Here is a 20,106-nt window from a genome sequence, read left to right on the forward strand (position 1 = left end):
GCTCTACACTAAGATATACAATCACCAATGAAGTACAGTATAGAGATTGTAACAATTCAATTCAATTCAATCACGCCTACCCAAAAGGCCATGCAAAAAGGTATCTTGTATCCAGCCATCCCGACACATGCAAAATATATGAGATATGAGAAAAAAAAAGGGAAAAGAATAGAAAGTAGAAATTAACATAGACAACCGAAATAGCGAAATCCACATGCAAATCAACATACCATTCCAAACCAGGGAGATGGGAAATGTATAGCTGTACTGCACTGCTTGACTATTTGCAAGATCGATGCACAGCCCAAACGCCCAATCCCCGACGTCCAATAACCCGCTTTAGAGTAGGGAGGATCCCGTCTTCCGCGAAGTCGAGATCATCTAGGTTGAGATGTTGCCGGTAGGACCATAATGGGTGGAGTTTTATATCCGGAGATTGGTCTGCAGGTGTAGACGCAGACGCGGAGAGGGCGTATGCATCTAGGAACTCGGCTGATGTAGGTGCGACGAGGAAGATTGATGAAGGGGAAGAGGAGGAGCAGCTTGGTACTGCTGCGTCGAGGTGTTGGATCATTTCCAGGCCTGGTATTCCCATTAGATCCTGCGTGAGGATTTCTGTTGCGTTGTTTCCATCTGTGTCCGTGCCCGTGCCCAGGAGCCATAATGGTGGGGAGTAGGTTTTCCACCAGAAGACTGTTGCGTCGGGTATGTATGGGCCTGTACTGGCTGAGACGATGCCGCGCATTGCTAGCTGGGTGGGGACCACGCCGCCTTGGTGGTAGACGCCCATTAGGAAGCCCATTGCTGCGTTGAAGAGGACCCAGATTGCGAGGAGGAGGCGGGAGCGGCGCATGCGCACGCAGCTTAGGAGGAGGGGGACGCAGGGGAGGAGGAAGCGTGGTTCTTGGTGGGGGAAGAGGGAGAGGAGCATTGTTGCTGAGAGGGCGGAGAGGGCGCGCACGTTGCGCATCCAGGATGGCACGAGCGGATAGCTGAAGAGGGAGACTATCATTGCTATGTAGGCTGGACCGAGGAGTTGGAGCAGGTTTGCTGTGAAGTGTTGGTGGTGTGGGTGTAGGCCATGGACTGCTAGGTTTGCGGTATCGGTGTTGTAGAGGAGGTTGTTTAGCGGTGTTATTATTGGGTACCGGAGAGCTGAGAGGAGGGTTGCTGTTGGCCGGTAGAAGACGGTGTCTGTGAAGACTGCTATTGTCGCGAAGAGGAGGCCGGAGGCGAGGAAGGCGAGAAGGGAGGTTGGTCTGGACGTGTCAGTTACGTGTCAGTCTGAGCGGGCTTCAGCTGAGGACTTGGAGTACGTACTTGCGCTGGAAGTGAGGCAGCAATTGCAGGCCCGGGACTATGAGGAAAGCCGGGAAGGTGATGCGGTTGAAGACGCCCACGACGGCGATGAAGGCGAGCACAACATGGGCGAAGAAGGAGGCGCGCTTCTGTATAAAAGTCAGCGCAAGAGCCTGCATTAGGTCTGTGCTATCTTTACCTTATTCTCGACAATGCGCCGAATCAAAACCAACCCCCAGGCAACCAACAGGGTCTCGAGGGAGTTGGAGAAGGTGTGCGTCTGATATGTCCAGGTGACATACGACGAGGCCACCAGCACCACCGTCGCGCGCCGATGCCGCGGAGAGGGCACTAGCTCATAGATCGCCCAGTCTTCCAGCACAAAGCTCAATAGGAACATTCCTCCGCGCAGCGCATAGTAGACCAGTTGTGGTGGTGGGCTGCCGGACCCGATCTCGGTATAGAACCATTTCAACAGGCTCATCGGCAGCTCGTAAGTCGCCCATAATGGGAAGATGCTGCGAATGGGGTATTCCACTGTGAACTCCCATGGTAGTTTCGACGGGTATGAGAATATGCGACCTAATTTGGGGCGATCTGGTCAGTGTTTTTTTTTCCCTCGTATAGGGGAGCGCGGGTGTTGCGAATCGCGTTCGGCCATTTCGAGGAGCGGAACGCGTATAGAAAGCGCAATAGAAAAGTGCGTCGCATTAAAGCCAGGAATTGGGCGTGAACTGGGCAACTGGACATACCTGCGAAAACCTCTGGGCCTTGGAAATTCTCATCTGGATGGAGATAGCTGGGCGAGAGCGCAAAGTAGACGCGAATCACGAGTAACAATAAGTAGGTTCTTCTCCACATTGTTTGAGGAATCCAGGGACATCATTAGAATGAATTAAAATATCAAAGGAAATGGAGCTGAAAAGGAGTGGAAGGGGGAAAAGCAACGCGTAGCGGAGGCAATGATATCACAGGTTGATGCTTAAGTGGTTAACCCCTATCAGCCCTCCAGGGCTGTCTAATTTGCAGCTTATGTGCTCTACTGTACACTGTAATTGCTATACTATAACTACTCGTATAACTGCTAGCATATTCTAGTTTTGGATAGGTCAAGTTAGGGGTACACATGGTCAAGGCAGTATTTAGCATTGTAGCGATATGACTCTGTATAAATGTTATATAGTTCCACCTCCCAAACTTCCTAAAGAAGCCTAGGAAGCCTAGAAATTCCCCTGGGCCCAAGGATGATCTGTTCTTTACTAGAACGAATCCGGCCGTCAGAGTGGCGTACTGTTTGCAACTTATTCATAGGTCGAATACCGTAGAAGAATAGTGAAATAAAAGAATAAAAGAATAAAGACACTCGGAGATTCAACGCAACAAGTCAATGCGAGTCAAACTAGGCAGCCATTCAGACATTCTAGGCTTAAAGAGAGAAAGAGACAAGTACAAAGCGTCAGGACGACGTGGGGGCCAAGCCTCTTAGTAACCAAACTTCATAACGTGAACGTCCCGCTCATCTTGACACTCCAACTTTCACTGTTTTACTTCTCTTCACACAGCTTATTGTCTCTGGTTTTAATACTTCTCTTTTGGAAGTCACTACACCGCTTGATCTCCTTTCACACGGCTCACCAAAACGACTTCAGAGTCATTATCACAACGCCAAAATGTCTTCCGGAACCATCACTCTCACCAGCTCCGATGAAGTCGACATCACCGTCGGTAAGTCGAACATCTGAGTCAAGTCTGAAACTGCCTATCGCAAGATGATAACTGACCTTTCAACAGACCGCGCCGTCGCTGAGCGCTCCGTCCTCATCAAGAACATGCTCGAGGATCTTGGTGACTCCGGCGAGGCCATCCCCATCCCCAACGTGAGACATCACCCTACCTCCCATACGATCCAGAGCAATACACTGACATTCCTTCGCTAGGTTAACGAGGCCGTCCTTAAGAAGGTGATCGCCTGGTGCGAGCAGCACAAGAACGACCCCGCCAGCGCCAACGATGACGACGACAACCGTCGCAAGACCACCGATATCGATGAGTGGGACCAGAAATTTATGCAGGTTGACCAGGAGATGCTGTTTGAGATCATCCTCGTACGTTTACGTCTACGTCATTGTTATTAAGACTCAACTGTCTGGACATGTACTGACTGCCACAGGCTGCCAACTACCTCGACATCAAGGCCCTCCTCGACGTTGGCTGCAAGACCGTCGCCAACATGATCAAGGGCAAGTCCCCCGAGGAGATCCGCAAGACCTTCAACATCCAGAACGACTTCACCCCCGAGGAGGAGGACCAGATCCGCCGTGAGAACGAGTGGGCTGAGGAGTAAGTCTTGCTCTGAATCCATGGGAGATATTTGCTAACTGTTGACTCTCGCAGTCGGTAAATGGGTGGCTTAACCTTCTTTTGCTGAATATGGAAATGGATATCCCTGCGCGCTCGCCATAACACGATTTTGGGTTGCAAATCAAGAGCGGGCTATTGCTTGATCGGGCGTTTTTTGCTTTTACTTCTTGAAAAGACATCTAAGTAGACTGGATGTCAATGGGACATGCTTGCAACGTCTTTAACTGAGTAGAACTGTACTATCGGAGTGTGGCGACTAGATATTGCCGCTAGCGGGGTAATTACTGAGCTTGGGCATATCGCATATCCGCTATGACGACTGCCACTAAGCTGTTGCCTGCAAAGTGCCCAGATGTATATGCCGAGGCTCTTACGGAGTACATAAACAGTTGGAACCTTGGAAGCAACTGACATGGGTGACTCGGTCACCTACAGATAAGATGCAAGGCAAAGGACATTCAATTCGACCATGAAATTTTTGTATCAAAAAAGAAATCCTCCCCCGCGCCGTCCTACAAGCCCGCCCCCAGCAAAGAGACGATCAACCAGACACACACGCGCGCAATGCAATCAAATCCGGGCCACTCAAGTTCACATACAAGTAGAACCCAAGCACATCAATCTCTCCATTCGGAACCCATGGAGAAAAAAACGAAGAATGAAGAGTAAGATTGGCCGGCCACCCCCGGAGATGTATTTTGAAAAAATGTAATTGTTGCAAAAGACTTGAAAGTAGTTCCACATCCACTAGCGCTCTCAAGTCCGGTCGGCGCATGGGTTTTTCGAAAATATTGATATTCGGTGCGGGCGTCACGTCATAAGAGGTTGGACGACTCTACACCGTAATGTAGAACCCGTTGATTTCCAACCCCCGATCAAAACACACATAAGACATCGCGAGACGGGATATCGGATGGCTGCACGGAAGGTGGGGTGATTCTCCGAGGAGAATTTAGACCTTCAGGGTCGACTTGCGCCAGTGTCGTCGCTTGGCGTTGTATCTGTGAGTTGTCAGCTATTGTTCTGACTATTTCTTTGTGCTTGTAGTCCTTCCTCCCGGGATGGTGCTTCGTGATGGGTCGATGGGTTGATGGCGTGGTATTCCCTCTCCTTCCTTCCCATTCACTCCCCACGGCCCGGACTGGATTGGATTGGATTTTGGTATGGATAGATTCGAGCGATTTACCTGATGGTGTTGCCGGTACGCAGACGGATCCACTGGGGGATGGGACGGTTCTGGCGCTGAGCTTTGGCAAGCTTTTGCTTGGTGCGGAAAGTCTTGTGGCTCTGTAGGGAAAAAAAGAATTAGGACACGTTCTGAAAATCCTTTTTTGACGAGGAGAGGGACGATGGCGAGTAATTCAATATGACGGGTAACGGGTATAGGCTGGTACATACCGGCATCTTGAAGTGTTGATCGCGACGGCGAGCTTGTTGGATGGACGGATGAAGTTGTCGACCTTCGGGTGTGGATGGTTTGTGTGCGGCAGGGCTTGGCTTCGCTTCGGTTGGGTCAGGTGATGTGAGTTCCAGCCTGAGAAAGTGGGCCACAAGGCAGCAAGGCAGAAACCAGAATCCGGAAAATCCATATCTGCCTCAGGCCATATATGCACGTGTCCACATGTTCACCTGTCACTTTCGCATTGGTCTCTCTCCGTACAGTATCATGGCTTTACTAGGATTTGCCACTGTGCTAAAATGCGGTGACTGGACATGCAGTGAGTCATATCGCGTCATTCACAGTCATTATCTCAGATACAGTTCAAAAATCAGACTCGACGTGTAATTTGCTAGTTCCCTCTACCCCAATCAGGTATGTAGAGCGGCAATCGGACCAAAAAATAGCCGACCTCCAGGCATAAATGGTGGCATACGCACGGGCGAATGTTCCAGACGGTCCACTCGCAACTACAGAAATACCCCGAATCGCTGCCACATTACTGGTGGATCACGGACTATTCGAGTCCTGATTTCGGTTCGAAGCTATCGTTTACGGCGAACGGACGTAAGCGATGTTTTATAACTCGGGTCAGGACGAAAATTCGGTCGAAAGAAGTTGACGCTTATCACTGTCGTATTCGGCCCCGTATTCCGAAGAGTTGTCCAATGATTTCAGCCTGGATAACAACATGTATTGTATCCACAGGTGTTTCAAGGCTTGTAGTTTCATACTTTCATTCGAGTCCAGGAGTTCGGAGTTCAGAGTTTTAAAGGGGGAATGAAATCTGAACGCGGAGTTAGAAATGTTCAGATTCCCGTTCTCAATAATTAGGCTACAACCTGACAAAGCGAGGGTAATATAATGTCCAATCCCAATAGTCGGGGAACAAAAGGAGTTGCATAAAGAAGCCGGAGTCAGCAGTCTCCGGCCCACCGACGGCAAAATTTAAGATATTAAGACATTTGAGGTCCCATTTAACATTTAACTACTCCTTATATCTCCTTATATGACTTATTATGCCTGTTAATCTTTACTACTTTAATTTTTAATTCTCCTCCCTTATCGAGTTATCGCGGTAGACTCCGCAGTCCCATCTACAGCACTCTTTCATGGACTAAGACTACTCGGCATACATTCACCATGCAACAGCCCGAAGAGGGCGTAACCGCCGTGGAGAAGGTGGCGGAGGAGTCTCAACCTAACGAGAAGCCTGTTTCGAGTTCAGCTTCAACTCTGGCAAAAGAAAAGGAGACGACGACTTCGGTATTGAACGATGACGATGCGCTCTATGCCCACCTACCAGCCCACGAGAAAGACATCTTGAAGCGACAGTTGGATGCGCCTCCAGTCAAGATCTCTTTTTTCGGCCTCTATCGATATGCATCCCACATGGATATCCTCATTATCGTGGTTAGCGCCCTTTGTGCTATTGCCGCCGGAGCTGCCCTGCCTCTATTCACTGTGAGTATACTCGTCGCATGATGGAGACGTAGCTAACAACCCCAGATTCTATTCGGATCCTTGGCAAACGATTTCACAAAGATCACTTACGGCACAATTCCCTATGAGCAATTCTACCACGCGCTCACTCGCAACGTCTTGTACTTTGTCTACCTCGGCATTGGCGAGTTTGTCACTGTCTACATCAGCACTATCGGATTCATCTACACTGGTGAACATGTCACCCAGAAGATTCGTGAGAACTACCTTGAAGCTATCCTGCGCCAGAACATCGCCTATTTTGACAAATTGGGTGCTGGTGAGGTCACCACCCGCATCACCGCCGACACCAACCTCATCCAAGATGGTGTCTCCGAAAAGGTCGGATTGACCCTCACTGCCATTGCTACTTTCGTTACTGCCTTTATCGTCGCTTATGTCAAGTATGCTCCGCTGGCTGGTATTTGTACCTCGACGATCGTCGCCCTCGTGCTGATCATGGGGGGTGGATCCACCTTCATCGTCAAGTTCAGCAAGCTCTCCCTAGAGAGCTATGGGGCCGGTGGCACGGTGGCGGAAGAGGTCATCAGTTCAATTCGCAATGCAACTGCATTCGGTACCCAAGACAAGCTGGCCAAGCAGTACGAGGTGCACTTGGCGCAAGCGGAGCGCTGGGGCATGCGTCTGCAGATGGCTCTCGGAGTGATGGTCGGCGGTATGTTTGGAATCATGTTCTTGAACTACGGTCTTGGATTCTGGATGGGCTCTCGATTCCTGGTTGACGGCAAGGTTGATGTCGGCCACGTTTTGACTATCCTGATGGCTATTCTTATCGGTTCTTTCAGCTTGGGCAACGTAAGCCCGAACGGCCAGGCTTTTACCAATGCTGTGGCCGCTGCTGCTAAAATCTTTGCGACTATCGACCGCCAATCCCCGCTGGACCCTACTTCGGATGAAGGCATCATTCTTGACCACGTGGATGGTCACATCGAGTTCCGTGATGTGAAGCACATCTATCCTTCGCGCCCTGAAGTTACTATCATGGAGAATGTCTCGCTCACTATGCCTGCCGGAAAGACCACTGCCTTGGTTGGTCCCTCGGGCTCTGGCAAGAGTACCGTCGTTGGTCTCGTTGAGCGCTTCTACCTGCCTGTCGGTGGCCAGATCTTCTTGGATGGACACGATATCCAGACTCTCAACCTGCGCTGGTTGCGCCAGCAGGTCTCGCTGGTTAGTCAGGAGCCTATCCTCTTCGGTACCACTATCTACCAGAACATCCGCCACGGTCTCATTGGAACCCGTTTCGAGTACGAATCTGAGGAGAAGATTAAGGAACTGATCGAGAATGCTGCCAAGATGGCCAACGCCCACGAGTTCATCAATATCCTTCCGGAAGGCTATGAGACAAATGTGGGTCAGCGTGGATTCTTGCTGTCTGGTGGCCAGAAGCAACGTATCGCCATTGCCCGTGCTATCGTCTCCGACCCTAAAATCCTCCTCCTCGATGAAGCCACTTCCGCTCTCGATACCAAGTCTGAAGGTGTCGTCCAGGCAGCGCTTGACCGTGCTGCCGAAGGTCGCACTACCATCGTGATTGCCCATCGTCTGTCTACTATCAAGACCGCCCACAACATTGTTGTCTTTGTCAACGGATCCATCGTCGAGCAAGGTACTCACGATGACCTGACCGAACGTGATGGTCCTTACTACAAGCTCGTCGAAGCTCAGCGCATTAACGAGGAGAAGGATGCCGATGCTTTGGATGATTCCGAGGACGAGGACAGCGCTGAAAATATGAACAAGGCGCACATCGCTCGGGTCAAGTCTGTTGCTAGTGGTTCTTCGGCGATGCTCAAGGAGGAGGCTGTGGCCTTTGAGGCGGACATGCGTCGCCTCGATTCTCGCAAGTCTGTATCCAGCGTCGTCCTTTCTAAGCGTCCTGCTGAAGGAGGCCACCACAAGTACTCGCTCTGGACTCTGATCAAATTCATCGCCTCCTTCAACAAGGAAGAGTGGAAGTACATGATAATCGGTCTGTGCTTCTCCATCCTTGCCGGTGGTGGTCAACCTACTCAGGCTTTCTTGTACGCCAAGGCCATCAGTGCGTTGTCTTACCCAGCGTCTCAGTATGCCAAGTTGCGCTCGGAGGCCAACTTCTGGTCCCTGATGTTCTTGGTTGTTGGTATCGTTCAGTTCATCACCTTCTCAGTCCACGGTATTGCCTTCGCTTTTAGCTCTGAGCGATTGATTCGCAAGGCCCGTAGCCAGGCTTTCCGCACTATGCTCCGTCAGGATATCAACTTCTTCGATCGCGAGGAGAACAGCACCGGTGCTTTGACTTCCTTCCTATCCACCGAGACCAAGCACTTGTCTGGCATCAGTGGTCAGACCCTCGGAACAATTCTGATGACGTCTACCACTCTTATTGCTGCCATTGTGATCTCGCTGTCCTTTGGTTGGAAGCTTGCTCTTGTTTGTATCTCGGTCGTTCCGGTTCTCCTGGGCTGTGGTTTCTACCGGTTCTACATGCTCGCGGCCTTCCAGTCTCGGTCCAAGGCTGCCTATGAAGGATCTGCCAGCTATGCTTGCGAGGCCACTTCCGCTATCCGCACTGTTGCTTCCCTCACTCGCGAAAATGATGTGTGGTCGGTGTACCATGGTCAGCTCGATTTACAGGGCCGTGCCAGCTTGATCTCCGTCATTAAATCCTCGTCCTTGTACGCCGCGTCCCAGGCCCTGGTCTTCTTCTGTGTTGCCCTTGGCTTCTGGTACGGAGGAACCCTGCTCGGCAAGCACGAGTACAGTATATTCACGTTCTTTGTCTGTTTCAGTGAGATTCTGTTCGGTGCGCAATCCGCCGGAACAGTTTTCTCCTTCAGTCCGGACATGGGCAAGGCCAAGAACGCCGCTGCCGAGTTCCTGAAGTTGTTCGAGCGTCGCCCGACTATTGATACTTGGTCTGAGGAAGGCGAGAACCTGGAGCACTGTGAGGGAACCATCGAGTTCAAGGATGTCCACTTCCGCTACCCTTCCCGTCCCGAGCAGCCTGTGCTCCGTGGTCTCAACCTCAGCGTCAAGCCCGGTCAGTACATCGCCTTGGTCGGACCCAGTGGATGCGGCAAATCTACAACAATCGCCCTCCTCGAGCGTTTCTACGATGTCCTATCCGGTGGTGTCTACGTCGACAATAAGAACATCGCCGACCTCAATGTCAACTCCTACCGCAGCCACCTCGCTCTGGTCAGCCAGGAGCCCACTCTCTATCAAGGCACCATCAAGGAGAACATCCTCCTCGGCCGTCCCAACGAGGACCCCTCCGAAGAGGAGCTCATCAAAGCCTGCAAAGATGCCAACATCTACGACTTCATCATGTCTCTCCCGTAAGTCCCTCCATCCTATCCCACCGTCAGTCAATACTAACCAAATCCAGTGAGGGCTTCGAAACAGTCGTCGGATCCAAAGGTGGCATGTTATCTGGCGGCCAAAAGCAGCGTGTAGCCATCGCCCGGGCCCTCCTCCGCAACCCCAAGATCCTCCTCCTCGACGAAGCCACTTCCGCTCTGGATTCTGAGTCCGAGAAGGTCGTCCAGGCTGCTCTGGATGCTGCTGCTCGTGGTCGTACTACCATCGCTGTGGCTCACCGTCTCAGCACGATCCAAAAGGCTGATATCATCTATGTCTTTGATCAGGGTAAAATCGTTGAGAGTGGTACCCACACTGAGCTGCTACGCAATAAGGGCCGTTACTTTGAGTTGGTCAACCTCCAGAGTCTGGGCAAGACTCATTGATTTTGATTTGTTGTACACATATCCCTACCTTCTTGTCTCTTCAAACTTTTCTCCCTCTTATCTACTTTATTACCCTTTCAGCCTCTCTTCTCCCTTCTCTATCTTCTATATCAATCTCCATTCGATGTATCTTCTACCTTCCCCTCTCCACCTTTATCTCATCCCAACCTCCTCCCCTCTCATTTTCTTTTGATATGCTCTCCCCTATCGTGATAGATCAACCGGCGTTGGCGGCAAGAGCCGGAGTATCCCTCTTGACAAAAGGAGAAAGATAAAAAAACGCGATTTCCCATTTGATGTAGGAATAGATGAATGATACAAATGAATTCTCCATTCAACAGATTCCATCCAGTCCAGTTCCCTTGCCCTTAACTAAACAACATGAAACATAATGATAGATTAACACAATTCAATATCAATCCTTGTCCCCAACTCCAAACTCCCTCTCAACTTCAATCTGTCGCACACCCCTGCCCTCAGCAATAAGTCCCATCAATCCCTGTCCGACATCTTTGATTTCATTATATTCATGTAAGAGGCGGATGTGGCGTTTGACTGTTGCTGTGGGGTCATTTCTGGAGAGGCGAGGAGAGTTAGAATAGTTCCCAGTAATAGATCTTCTTGATATCATAGCTCCGAATAGCTCAGATCTCATATCTCATAGCTTGATTCATATCCATTGGATGGGAATAGCACATACTTGAGTTGGGAGGTTGTCGAGGCTAGTTCTGATTCCAGTTGCGCCTGCTGGGTTTCTAGGTTGGCGATGGATTCGCGAAGGGAGGTCTGTGGTTTTTTAGTTAGGTGTAAAATTGGACAGAGAATTGGTACATACAAGTTTCTTTTCTTTGGCTTCGGATGCATCCATGATGTTCTTACATGTATGTTGAGGGAGAGAGTTGTACATCTACTTCCACGTGCAGGGCCAATCATAACCCAGGCTGAATAATCCCACGCCCCAAGGTTGGACTTCTGTTCATTCAACCTCAACTACAGAGTAACTTATACTTCAACTATACTTCACCTATTCCGTGTGTTTATATCGTGAAGTATCCTATCCACATATAAAACCCCTGTCAACGCGGCACGCCGATCCCGCATAATCGGATGCTCCGGATTGGGTCCTGATACCCGCATCTGTTCTTTTCTCCCTTTCACACCTCCCCCCAACACATCATGAATACATTCAGTCGGTCCATGTGGACTCTGTTCTTACTATTCGGCGCTGCCGTCGCCCACGGCGGCCATGAGGCTGTTCCGCAGGGCGAGTCTGTGTCGAAGGATCCTATCGTATGTTCCCATTACGCGTACTTGAGGGACATCGACTAACTTGTGCAGGATGGGATCCTATGGACGCATATGATTCTGATGGGGTTCGCTTTTGGAATTGTCTTTCCGCTGGGTATGGTTCTCGGGGTATGTACTTGATTCTATTCTGTTATTCTGTTGGTGTTATTTTATGCTCTGTTCCCCTTCATTACCTCACATCAGACCATGTCCTAACACACACTCTCTAGATCGTTCGCTCTCGCTGGCACGTTCCCGTTCAGGTCGTCGGCACTGTCGTCGCTGTTTTGGCTTACTTCCTCGGCCACGCCCACAAGGGCCGCCAATTCGACAAAAACCTCCACGCCTCATTCGCAAACTGGCTGATGCTCATGCTGATCGTGCAAGTCGTTCTGGGTGCTTACCTTAAGCTGCACCTCGAGAAAGCAGGACAGGGTCGCATCCGTTGGATCTTCGTGTTGGCACACGGTATCGTTGGCAAGATCATGCCCGTTGTCAGCTGGGCGCAGATGCTCTTTGGTGGTATTGCCGCGCTGGGCTTCTGTCGTGGCGATCACCTCGGCCAGTGTCTGGCTCATTTCATTATGGGTAGTGCATTCATTGGGTATGGTGTTTGCTTGACTATTCTCCTGCTCGTTGGCCAGTTCTGGTTGCGCAAGACGGGTCGCAGTCAGGAGTTCTTCGATTCGTTGATTATCGCTGCTTGGGGCTGTGTCAATACCTTCACTGAGCACCGCTGGGGTACCGCTTGGGTGCATAATGACCTCCAGCATACTACTATGGGTATTGTCTGGTGGTGTGCTGGTCTGCTGGGTATGTGGTTGAGCCGCAGCCGCAATGGCCGTCCCAAGCGCAACCTTATTCCTGCTCTTGTTATCTTGATGACAGGATATGCTATGTCTGCTCATCCCCAGGAGCTGATGATCAGTACTATGATTCACTCCATCTTTGGATATACTCTCATGGCTGCGGGTCTCACCCGTATCATTGAGATCTCATTTGTGCTGAGGGATAAGCCTGCGCTCTCCGAGCCGAACAGCTTCCAATACCTGACCCCCTTCGTATGTCCTGTCAATCTGATATCTTGAAACAATAACTGACTCTCACAGCTGCTCTACGCCTCCGGATTCCTCTTCATGGGCGCCACAGAGGAACAAATGCTTCTCCTCCACAACGCAGGAGTAACCCACGTCTCCTACGTTCTGATTCTATATAGCATCGCTTTCATCTGCTTCCTTTGTAAGTTTATCCCCGGTCCGACTGAAGTGCCTTTGTGGACACCCACTAACCCCAAACCTCGCAGTCGTCAACATCCTCCTGCACATCTACGCCGTGCACGCCTGGCCAAACTCCGAGTCCACAGACCAGGACGGTCCCAAGTACTCCTCTCTAAACGGAAACGCAAACGGCCACGCACGCTCTGCCTCGCAGCAGATCCAAGATGCGGAGGCTTTCGAGCTTCATGGTTTGATTTCTGATGATGAGGAGGGTCCTTCTGTTGGACCGAGAAAGAACAGTGATGAGGAACTTGGGAAGGACGAGTCCCGTCATTGAATTCATATACTTTCTGGTAAAAGATCGAGTTCGTCTGCATTTTGGACTGTTGGATGGCGTTTTGTTATAGGGCTTGATGGCCTTTTGGCTGTTTGGGTAGCTAATAAATAGTCGTGTACTCTGTATCATGGCAATATTGGACATATTTCTCTACATTGTTGGCATAACTTATTGACCGAAACTCAAGTTATCGTCTATCGTACATGAAAAGACCCAGATCAAGTCCGGGTGCAGAAACCGCGAAACCAAAGAAATTCGTAACCATGCAGTAAACGAAGCGCATTCTATCTCCATATCCATCTCACTTTCCATCTACTGCCCATTCTGACCGATTACCCCATCAACAGGAACAGTCACCGGATTCCGAACAGGTGCAGCAGCAGCCATCTCAGCTCCAGCGCCCAGGTCAGGGAAGAACGGGTGCAGAGGATAGATAGGGCCAACGGACTTCTCGCCATCAAACAGCAGAATATTCTGTAGTGGCTGCTCCCTCGCCGAAAGAACATTGATCACATCCTGTGCTAGGGCTCCACCTAGGAACGCTGCAACGGGGCTCAACTCGCTTCCCAGGTTCTGTAGGAATGTTCGCAGGAACTCAGCTTCTAGAGTTACAGGCTCTAGTTTCAATTCTTGATGTCTGTCGCGCGACAGTCGGGTGAAAAGTTCCAGGTCTTCGTGTGTGAATGTTGGGCGGCGGCCGAGGAGTTTCTCGAATTCCCAGAGGGCACGGAGACAGCTGAGTAGAGGGGTTACTTGCTTGCGGCGACGGGGGAAACGAGTGTATTCTTCTGGAAGAGGGGATGTGTTTGCGAGGATAAGAGGGGAGTAGATTTCCCGTTTTGTGACGAGCTCGATGGCCTTGTCGTTTTCTTTTTTGGTGCTTGTGGAGATTATGCTGCGGGTTGCTGTTTCCTGTGTCGTGGTGTTCACGTTGGACTTGGCGCGCTCGATCACAAAGTCATGGCTAATGAGGTCTGCGAACGCGTAGCCGTAGAATCCGTGTAGCCCGGCTGCGTAGAATGGTCTGTTGGCCAAGCGGCAGGCAGCGTTGATTGTGGTGTTTGTGAGGAAGTCTTGTTCGGTGGCGATTGTGAGATCGAATTGCGCGAAGAAGTTGGGTTGTTTCGTCTTGACGTCTTCGGTGTCGATGTTCAGCTTCACGCGCGGGTTCATCTTGTGGATCTGAGGTCCTGCGACTTGCGCGCGCTGGTGTCAGGCTTGTCAGTATGTGGTAGTGACTTTCGTTGGACATGAGTCACTCACATTTTTGCCAATCACATCTCCCTCGCTTTGCGCCTCTGTAATGAAGAACTGCGCACCCAGATCCTCTTCCGTGACATCCTGGTGGTCGAGGATCGTGAGCGAGCCGATGCCCGCCAGGACGAGGTTCTTGGCCACTTCATTGGCCAGGGCTTTCACAGAAATAAGGAGGATGTTTGCTGATCGGATCCTGGTCATGTTAGAATTGTCCGGCTTGTTGCGACACGAGTTGCTCACTTTTCTTGGGCTTGGACTCCCCAGAGTCGGATCTGTCGGTCATACAGCGCAATTTCATCTGGCAGTGGTGTAAGCAAAGATCAGTGAGACCCAATGGCATGCTTACCAGCGCTGATCGACTGCATGTTGTCCTGCTCCGCCATGGTCGGCGAGTTCGGCAGTGATAAGAGTTAAAACTTGCGGGTGGCTTGGCTTGAAGCTTGCCCCGCACTTCCGCTCGAGGTGGTCGGAGTTATCAAAGTGACGAAAAAAATAACGAAACGCAAAAGACAATGTGCAATGCAACGAACTTAGAGCTGTAAGTGTGGAGGTGTGAAGAGAAAGAGAACTAGAAGGGAAGGGAGGTTGTCATGTGACCCGGGAGCTAAATGTGGGGGGCGTGGGGACACGAAGTATACAAGTGTCTGTGTTTACTCTACTCCTACCTCTGGGATATCTGTTTGCTGTGTATTTTATGCAGCTTTTCTCAGAGATCTATTCTATACTAGAGCATGTGTTAACGGTCAGCTATTACACAGAGAAGGGATTATAGCTGAGTGCTTGGTGAATAGTGGATATAAGATATAGGTGCTCAAGATAGTGCTCCAGTCCTTAGCAATTAGGCAAGCATGTCTCTTGCAATCTAGCTTTTTCAAAGTTTGACTGAAAAGGTGGAATCTTGCAGCTCATTGGTTTGCTGTCCACTGATGCTCTAGAGTGCAATGAGAGGAGTGTATTGACAGGATGCTAGAGAACCATACATTTGCAGTAAGTGTGCAGCTGTGTCAAAGCATAGTCTCGGTTGGTGATATTCCTGTACAACTTACAAGGCTCTGCCCTGTATCAAGTGTCAGATACTATTATTGAAGCCGATGTCTCTGCGGGGTCCTAATGCGCACTCGAGTCCCTCTTTAGAGATTTGAGTCTTGTGTAGCCATATAGTGCAATCGCATTTCGCCTTGAAATGTATGAACAATATGAAACAAAGATTCATTGAATATAAGCCATGCCACCTTCATGAAGTGAAGAGAAAGTGGGGAGAAACCCCGTGGACGGGAATGCGGAGCGATGATCTAATCCCATCACGTGTGTTATCAACTACCAGGTCTCTTTGGACATTCGGCGTTGTGACTCTTTAAGTATTTCGCCCTGGAATTCTTCACTGTTCCTACTCGGGTTGATGCCCAAAGATACGGTATCCTCTCGACATAGGTTCATTAGCGGTAACCCGAATGATGGTATGTTTCATGGCTCCTCCACCAACTGATGTCTCACCTCTTTCTAGTCAGGAAACTACGACTACCCTCCTGCGTCTTCTTCGTCCCGCCGTTTTTCCCGCCCGACTGCGCCCACCGAACGAGGCCCCGACGTGCTCCGTCTCCAGCATCTCCGCAACCTAGTCAACGAACGCAACCGCTCCGGTGCTTACAACACCTTCAGCGCTACCCGTGCCTTATTAACATTGAATCAAGAGATTCTAGAGCACACGCTTGACCGAGCTCGAGACCGAACCAACTTTGAACAAGCCCGGGCCGCCGTGGATCGCCAGATCCAACAGCTCCAGTCCGAGATAGCTAGCCCACCAGACCTAATTCGGAGCATTTGGGCAGACCAGATTCACTCGGAACGATCCCTGAGTCCCCTCTCTCCGGACTCTCAGTCTCTTCGACGTCGACTCCCCCGGCCACCAAATTTTCCTCCAAGCCCAGACGGTTCATCATCCAGATCACCATCCCTCATGCCACCAGGCTTGTCGGGCCGTGATGGCCAGGGACGCCTGAAGCGTCGGAAGCTAGACGCCGATGATAACCGCGAAGAATTTCAAGGGTTTAACTACGGGCGATATGGACAAGTCTACCCCGGAATGCTGCAAATGGAGATTGCTAGCTGTGACGGAGGTATCTATGATCAGGATGAGGGGTGTTCGCGCCCGGAGAACGTCCTGGAAAACAACCAAAGCGTTTACTCTACCAAAGAAGATCGTTGCAATCTGATACTACGTCACCGGGGCGAGGCGCCTTTCTGTCTAAAAAAGATCGTGATCAAAGCACCCCAGTGCGGCTTCGATGCCCCGTATGTATCTCTGTTCTCTCGTTGAGCCCTGACTAACAGAAGTAGAATCCAAGAAGGCATGGTATTTGTCTCCATGTCATCTGACGAGCTTCTCGATCGCACCGCACGCTACCAGATTCAATATTCCAGTTCTCGATGGCGCCGCCGACACCGCCGGCATGGCCTGCAGCCGTCTCAGGAGTACCTAAATTCATACCGGTCACCACTACAAAACCTCGAACGCACAGTTCTCATGGGACCGAATTCAGACAGTTCTGCTTCTGATACAACCGAGGACCCACAAAGACAGTTCCGCATTACCACGGAATACGATGAAAACAGCGAGGAAAACAGTAATTCTGGAAACGACGACACCACCTCCCTCACCGACCTTGAAAGGGCCTACCTCACAGAGCTTGAAAGAGCCCAGGATGATCAGAGTGATCAGGGTGATCAGATGGAAGATCTTTTGACGGAAACCGATGAGACACCGACCGATGATGAGGATGATAATTCAAGGATACTCCGCCGTGGGCGGATTCAAATGAATCGACGACAGAACATTCTAAACCGCCTTGCTGAGCAGAGCAGGCGTCGAAACCCCACTCTTGTGAATCCCAATCCACCACCCGAACCCAATCCTCCGGAAGTCTTGAAACCACATGCGCGATTCTTCATTGAGCGACAGAAGAGCATGGTCACTATCAAATTCGATCCACCTCCGTAGGTATTATCTACTAGAGGCGTATTGATGTATGCTAACGTTACCAGATCCGGCCGTTTCATTCTGATCAAGCTATGGAGCCCACGACCTGATGGGAATATCGATATTGAAAGCATCATCACGCATGGTTATGCTGGTCCGCGGTTCTTCCCAAGTGTTACTCCTCGCTAGGTCGAATATTCCAACAGCTTGTGTCTGGTGATGCTTGATCTTTGAGCAATGATACCTTTTCTTTGGCTGCACCTCAGTGAGGCAGCCTGAGTTCTCTTTTTACTAGCGAAACGACGATACGAATGACATGGGATATGATTTGTATTTTATGATTGCTTTCGGGGTAGTCCGTTAGACCAACTAGACGAGATCTCGATGCTGTCTGTGTAAAGGGAAGAGTTGTAACTTAAGGCTCAATCGAGACATGGTATACGTATTCCCATCCGATGGCCCTGGGGGAAGTCCCCTATAAATACACACTCACCCTATCTTTCTCTTCTCTTCTCTTTCCCTCCTCCATCCCCACCACGGGGTTTCGCAACCCATTCCAGTCCTTTCCACACACTGTACGCCTGATGCCTTTTTACTCTCACTGTGTGCACAAGCCTTACGTTACGCACGCACAGCCACGGATCTCACGCGAATACACCAGGAAGGTTGCTTCAGTCAGTTCCAACCGCCTCCGGCGCTATTTGAATCGAAAATAGAAATAAGAACGGGATGCAAAATATATGAAAGGGCTGGAGATTGATACTCGACGATCTCAGAAGCGCGGCTTTGACTGGGTGCTAGCAACAAGTTGCAACTGATCACACATGGTTCATCCTGCATGTTTAGCGTGAGATGTGTAGATCTGTTGGTTTTCAAACAAAAATAATCCAGTCCAGCAAAGAAAGAAACTAACAAAACAATATATTCCTTTCACTACCAAATTAAACCCTCCGTACATAAGCCCAAGTGTAATACCCCAACGTAGAAACAGTAGCAACCAATGAAGCAAGCGTAATAAGACCACCAGTAATAATCCCCTGCTCAAAGAATCCAATCTTAAAGCCTGGTCTTTGCTTTGTCGATGCCAACGGTGCAATAGCCTCCCGCCACAGTGTATCGGCCTTGCTTGCATTGTTATCAAGGATAACTTGCACTGAGCTGGACACTGGGGTTATTAGTTGTGGGCGTGGGAGCTCGAATTGAGTCTTTGTGTAGCGGGTTTTGCTGAATGGGGCTGTGTTCTTAGGGATGGCCGGACCGACTATCCATTGGTAAGCATTTTATCTTTAGTTTAGGTTGCAAACCTGAGGTATTCTTACTGAGCATGTGGCTGGGGATATGGTTAACCCATGAAACATGAGCATCGATGAATTGGGTCAAGTATTTGGCTGAAGATGGGGCTGCAAAGGCATAAGTCGCTGCCAGGGTTTGGTTGCTATTGATATGTTAGATGTATGCATGGATAGGAATAGGAATAGATGGGGTTGGAAACATACAAGTTTGTATCAATAGCATCATCCAAGCTAGAGAATGGATGAACAAGCAACACTTTCTCTGCAATCTTCTTCTGCAGAAGTGGTGATTTCCTATCATCTTACTGTTAGAACAATCGTATCCAGTATCTGTGATTAGATCTGATATAAAACTCACCGATCGTGAACCTCAACAACACCCCAATTACTCCCAGAAACAAGAACCCGCGCACTTCTATCCTTCTGGATAGAGTCCAATAAAGCAGATTTCCTGGAAAGAGATCGCACCTCTCCATTCTCACCAGCAAGATACTTTGACGCGTGTTTAATAATAGCCTCGACAAATGGTTTCATAGCGAATTCGTGCACGAGCACTAGATCCGGACTATACGGTGACCGGCCACCAAGCGCGAACCGCGCTGCTACCAATTCCTTTGCGGCTTCGTTGATGTTGGCTGTGCGGTCGACGATAGCTACTGTTCTTGCGGTTGCCGGTGAGACTAGACCGCCGTTGGCGTTCGACTCTCCGGTTTGGTCGACTATCAATGCTTTGTTCAGGAATGAAGGATCCGGTCTTTGGGCTGTGATGGTGAATGTGTCATTGTCCAATGCTTCTGGTAGGATCTTTCGTAGGAGGGCTGGGAGAGCGCTTGTTGTTTGAGGAAGCTAGGTAGTATAGTTAGTACTTGGGTTTCTATGAAAGGAGAAGAGAGAAACATACCTCGAGGACGACACAATTCCCCGCGGCGAGAGCAGCACTCAACGCCGAGATAACGGAATAGAACAGTGTATGCATATTCGGTATGATGTATACAATACCGTTGCCACGCATGCCGTCTGCATTGTCTATACCACGCGCAATGCGATACTCAGCCTCGAGATCCTTCTCCAGACTCACACTGGAGTAATGGGTCCGGATATCCTGCAACGCCAGCACAACCTCGGCGCGAACCTCTGCGCGCGTGTGACCTGAGTCTGAGCTTATGGCATCTTGGATTGAGGCGATGTGCTTCACTAGGTTTGATTGGAGCTTTTGGAATTGGGATTGGCGGTAGCGGGCGTTTTGGGTGCGGCCGTCGACATTCGCGGCCAGGATACGGGATAGACCCATTTTGGATGGGATAGAGATTTGATATTTCGGTATTGGGATCTCCTAGAATGAATATAGAATAAATGGACATCGGAGTAGGAGTAGCTCGGACATAGTATACAAGTAGATATGTCCGAGTC

The 20,106-nt window shown here is 50.1% G+C and overlaps 9 protein-coding genes across 9 annotated transcripts; 4 read left to right on the top strand and 5 right to left on the bottom strand.

Annotated features, from left to right (window-relative positions):
- Positions 1-280: 280 nt before the first annotated feature.
- Positions 281-2,160, bottom strand: smp3 (glycosylphosphatidylinositol-alpha 1,2 mannosyltransferase smp3; the record flags this gene model as incomplete). Its single annotated transcript, XM_058509720.1, has 4 exons — positions 281-1,259; positions 1,321-1,448; positions 1,499-1,881; positions 2,052-2,160. The coding sequence occupies 4 exons, from the start codon at positions 2,158-2,160 to the stop codon at positions 281-283; spliced, it is 1,599 nt and encodes a 532-aa protein (XP_058378699.1).
- An 809-nt stretch (positions 2,161-2,969) lies between these two features.
- On the top strand, positions 2,970-3,700 carry skpA (SCF ubiquitin ligase subunit skpA; the record flags this gene model as incomplete). The annotated part of the gene is made up of 5 exons (XM_058509721.1): positions 2,970-3,024; positions 3,091-3,176; positions 3,237-3,404; positions 3,470-3,639; positions 3,694-3,700. The coding sequence occupies 5 exons, from the start codon at positions 2,970-2,972 to the stop codon at positions 3,698-3,700; spliced, it is 486 nt and encodes a 161-aa protein (XP_058378700.1).
- A 635-nt stretch (positions 3,701-4,335) lies between these two features.
- Positions 4,336-5,261, bottom strand: N7446_000955 (60S ribosomal protein eL39). The gene is made up of 3 exons (XM_058509722.1): positions 5,059-5,261; positions 4,847-4,947; positions 4,336-4,661 (listed from the first exon to the last, which is right to left on the bottom strand). The coding sequence occupies exons 1-3, from the start codon at positions 5,062-5,064 to the stop codon at positions 4,613-4,615; spliced, it is 156 nt and encodes a 51-aa protein (XP_058378701.1). The 5' UTR covers positions 5,065-5,261; the 3' UTR covers positions 4,336-4,612.
- A 980-nt stretch (positions 5,262-6,241) lies between these two features.
- Positions 6,242-10,329, top strand: mdr1 (ABC multidrug transporter Mdr1; the record flags this gene model as incomplete). Its single annotated transcript, XM_058509723.1, has 3 exons — positions 6,242-6,562; positions 6,608-9,921; positions 9,972-10,329. 3 exons carry the CDS (start codon positions 6,242-6,244, stop codon positions 10,327-10,329), a joined length of 3,993 nt encoding a protein of 1,330 aa, XP_058378702.1.
- A 415-nt stretch (positions 10,330-10,744) lies between these two features.
- On the bottom strand, positions 10,745-11,197 carry N7446_000957 (SWI5/SAE3 family protein; the record flags this gene model as incomplete). Its single annotated transcript, XM_058509724.1, has 3 exons — positions 10,745-10,904; positions 11,030-11,115; positions 11,165-11,197. 3 exons carry the CDS (start codon positions 11,195-11,197, stop codon positions 10,745-10,747), a joined length of 279 nt encoding a protein of 92 aa, XP_058378703.1.
- A 142-nt stretch (positions 11,198-11,339) lies between these two features.
- On the top strand, positions 11,340-13,170 carry N7446_000958 (Ytp1 family protein; the record flags this gene model as incomplete). The annotated part of the gene is made up of 5 exons (XM_058509725.1): positions 11,340-11,619; positions 11,668-11,745; positions 11,847-12,677; positions 12,726-12,855; positions 12,920-13,170. The coding sequence occupies exons 1-5, from the start codon at positions 11,506-11,508 to the stop codon at positions 13,168-13,170; spliced, it is 1,404 nt and encodes a 467-aa protein (XP_058378704.1). The 5' UTR covers positions 11,340-11,505.
- Positions 13,171-13,482: 312 nt separating this feature from the next.
- Positions 13,483-14,810, bottom strand: N7446_000959 (E1 ubiquitin-activating protein AOS1; the record flags this gene model as incomplete). Its single annotated transcript, XM_058509726.1, has 4 exons — positions 13,483-14,376; positions 14,434-14,620; positions 14,668-14,725; positions 14,774-14,810. 4 exons carry the CDS (start codon positions 14,808-14,810, stop codon positions 13,483-13,485), a joined length of 1,176 nt encoding a protein of 391 aa, XP_058378705.1.
- Positions 14,811-15,878: 1,068 nt separating this feature from the next.
- Positions 15,879-17,593, top strand: N7446_000960 (uncharacterized protein; the record flags this gene model as incomplete). The annotated part of the gene is made up of 4 exons (XM_058509727.1): positions 15,879-15,884; positions 15,932-16,719; positions 16,765-17,421; positions 17,470-17,593. The coding sequence occupies 4 exons, from the start codon at positions 15,879-15,881 to the stop codon at positions 17,591-17,593; spliced, it is 1,575 nt and encodes a 524-aa protein (XP_058378706.1).
- A 752-nt stretch (positions 17,594-18,345) lies between these two features.
- N7446_000961 (uncharacterized protein) lies at positions 18,346-19,987 on the bottom strand (the record flags this gene model as incomplete). The annotated part of the gene is made up of 5 exons (XM_058509728.1): positions 18,346-18,665; positions 18,724-18,839; positions 18,901-18,990; positions 19,055-19,542; positions 19,598-19,987. The coding sequence occupies 5 exons, from the start codon at positions 19,985-19,987 to the stop codon at positions 18,346-18,348; spliced, it is 1,404 nt and encodes a 467-aa protein (XP_058378707.1).
- Between the last annotated feature and the right edge of the window lie 119 nt (positions 19,988-20,106).

This window comes from Penicillium canescens (assembly GCF_028828765.1).
Source record: "Penicillium canescens strain IBT 15451 chromosome Unknown utg000001l_segment0_segment0, whole genome shotgun sequence".
Classification (NCBI taxonomy): Eukaryota; Fungi; Ascomycota; class Eurotiomycetes; order Eurotiales; family Aspergillaceae; genus Penicillium; species Penicillium canescens.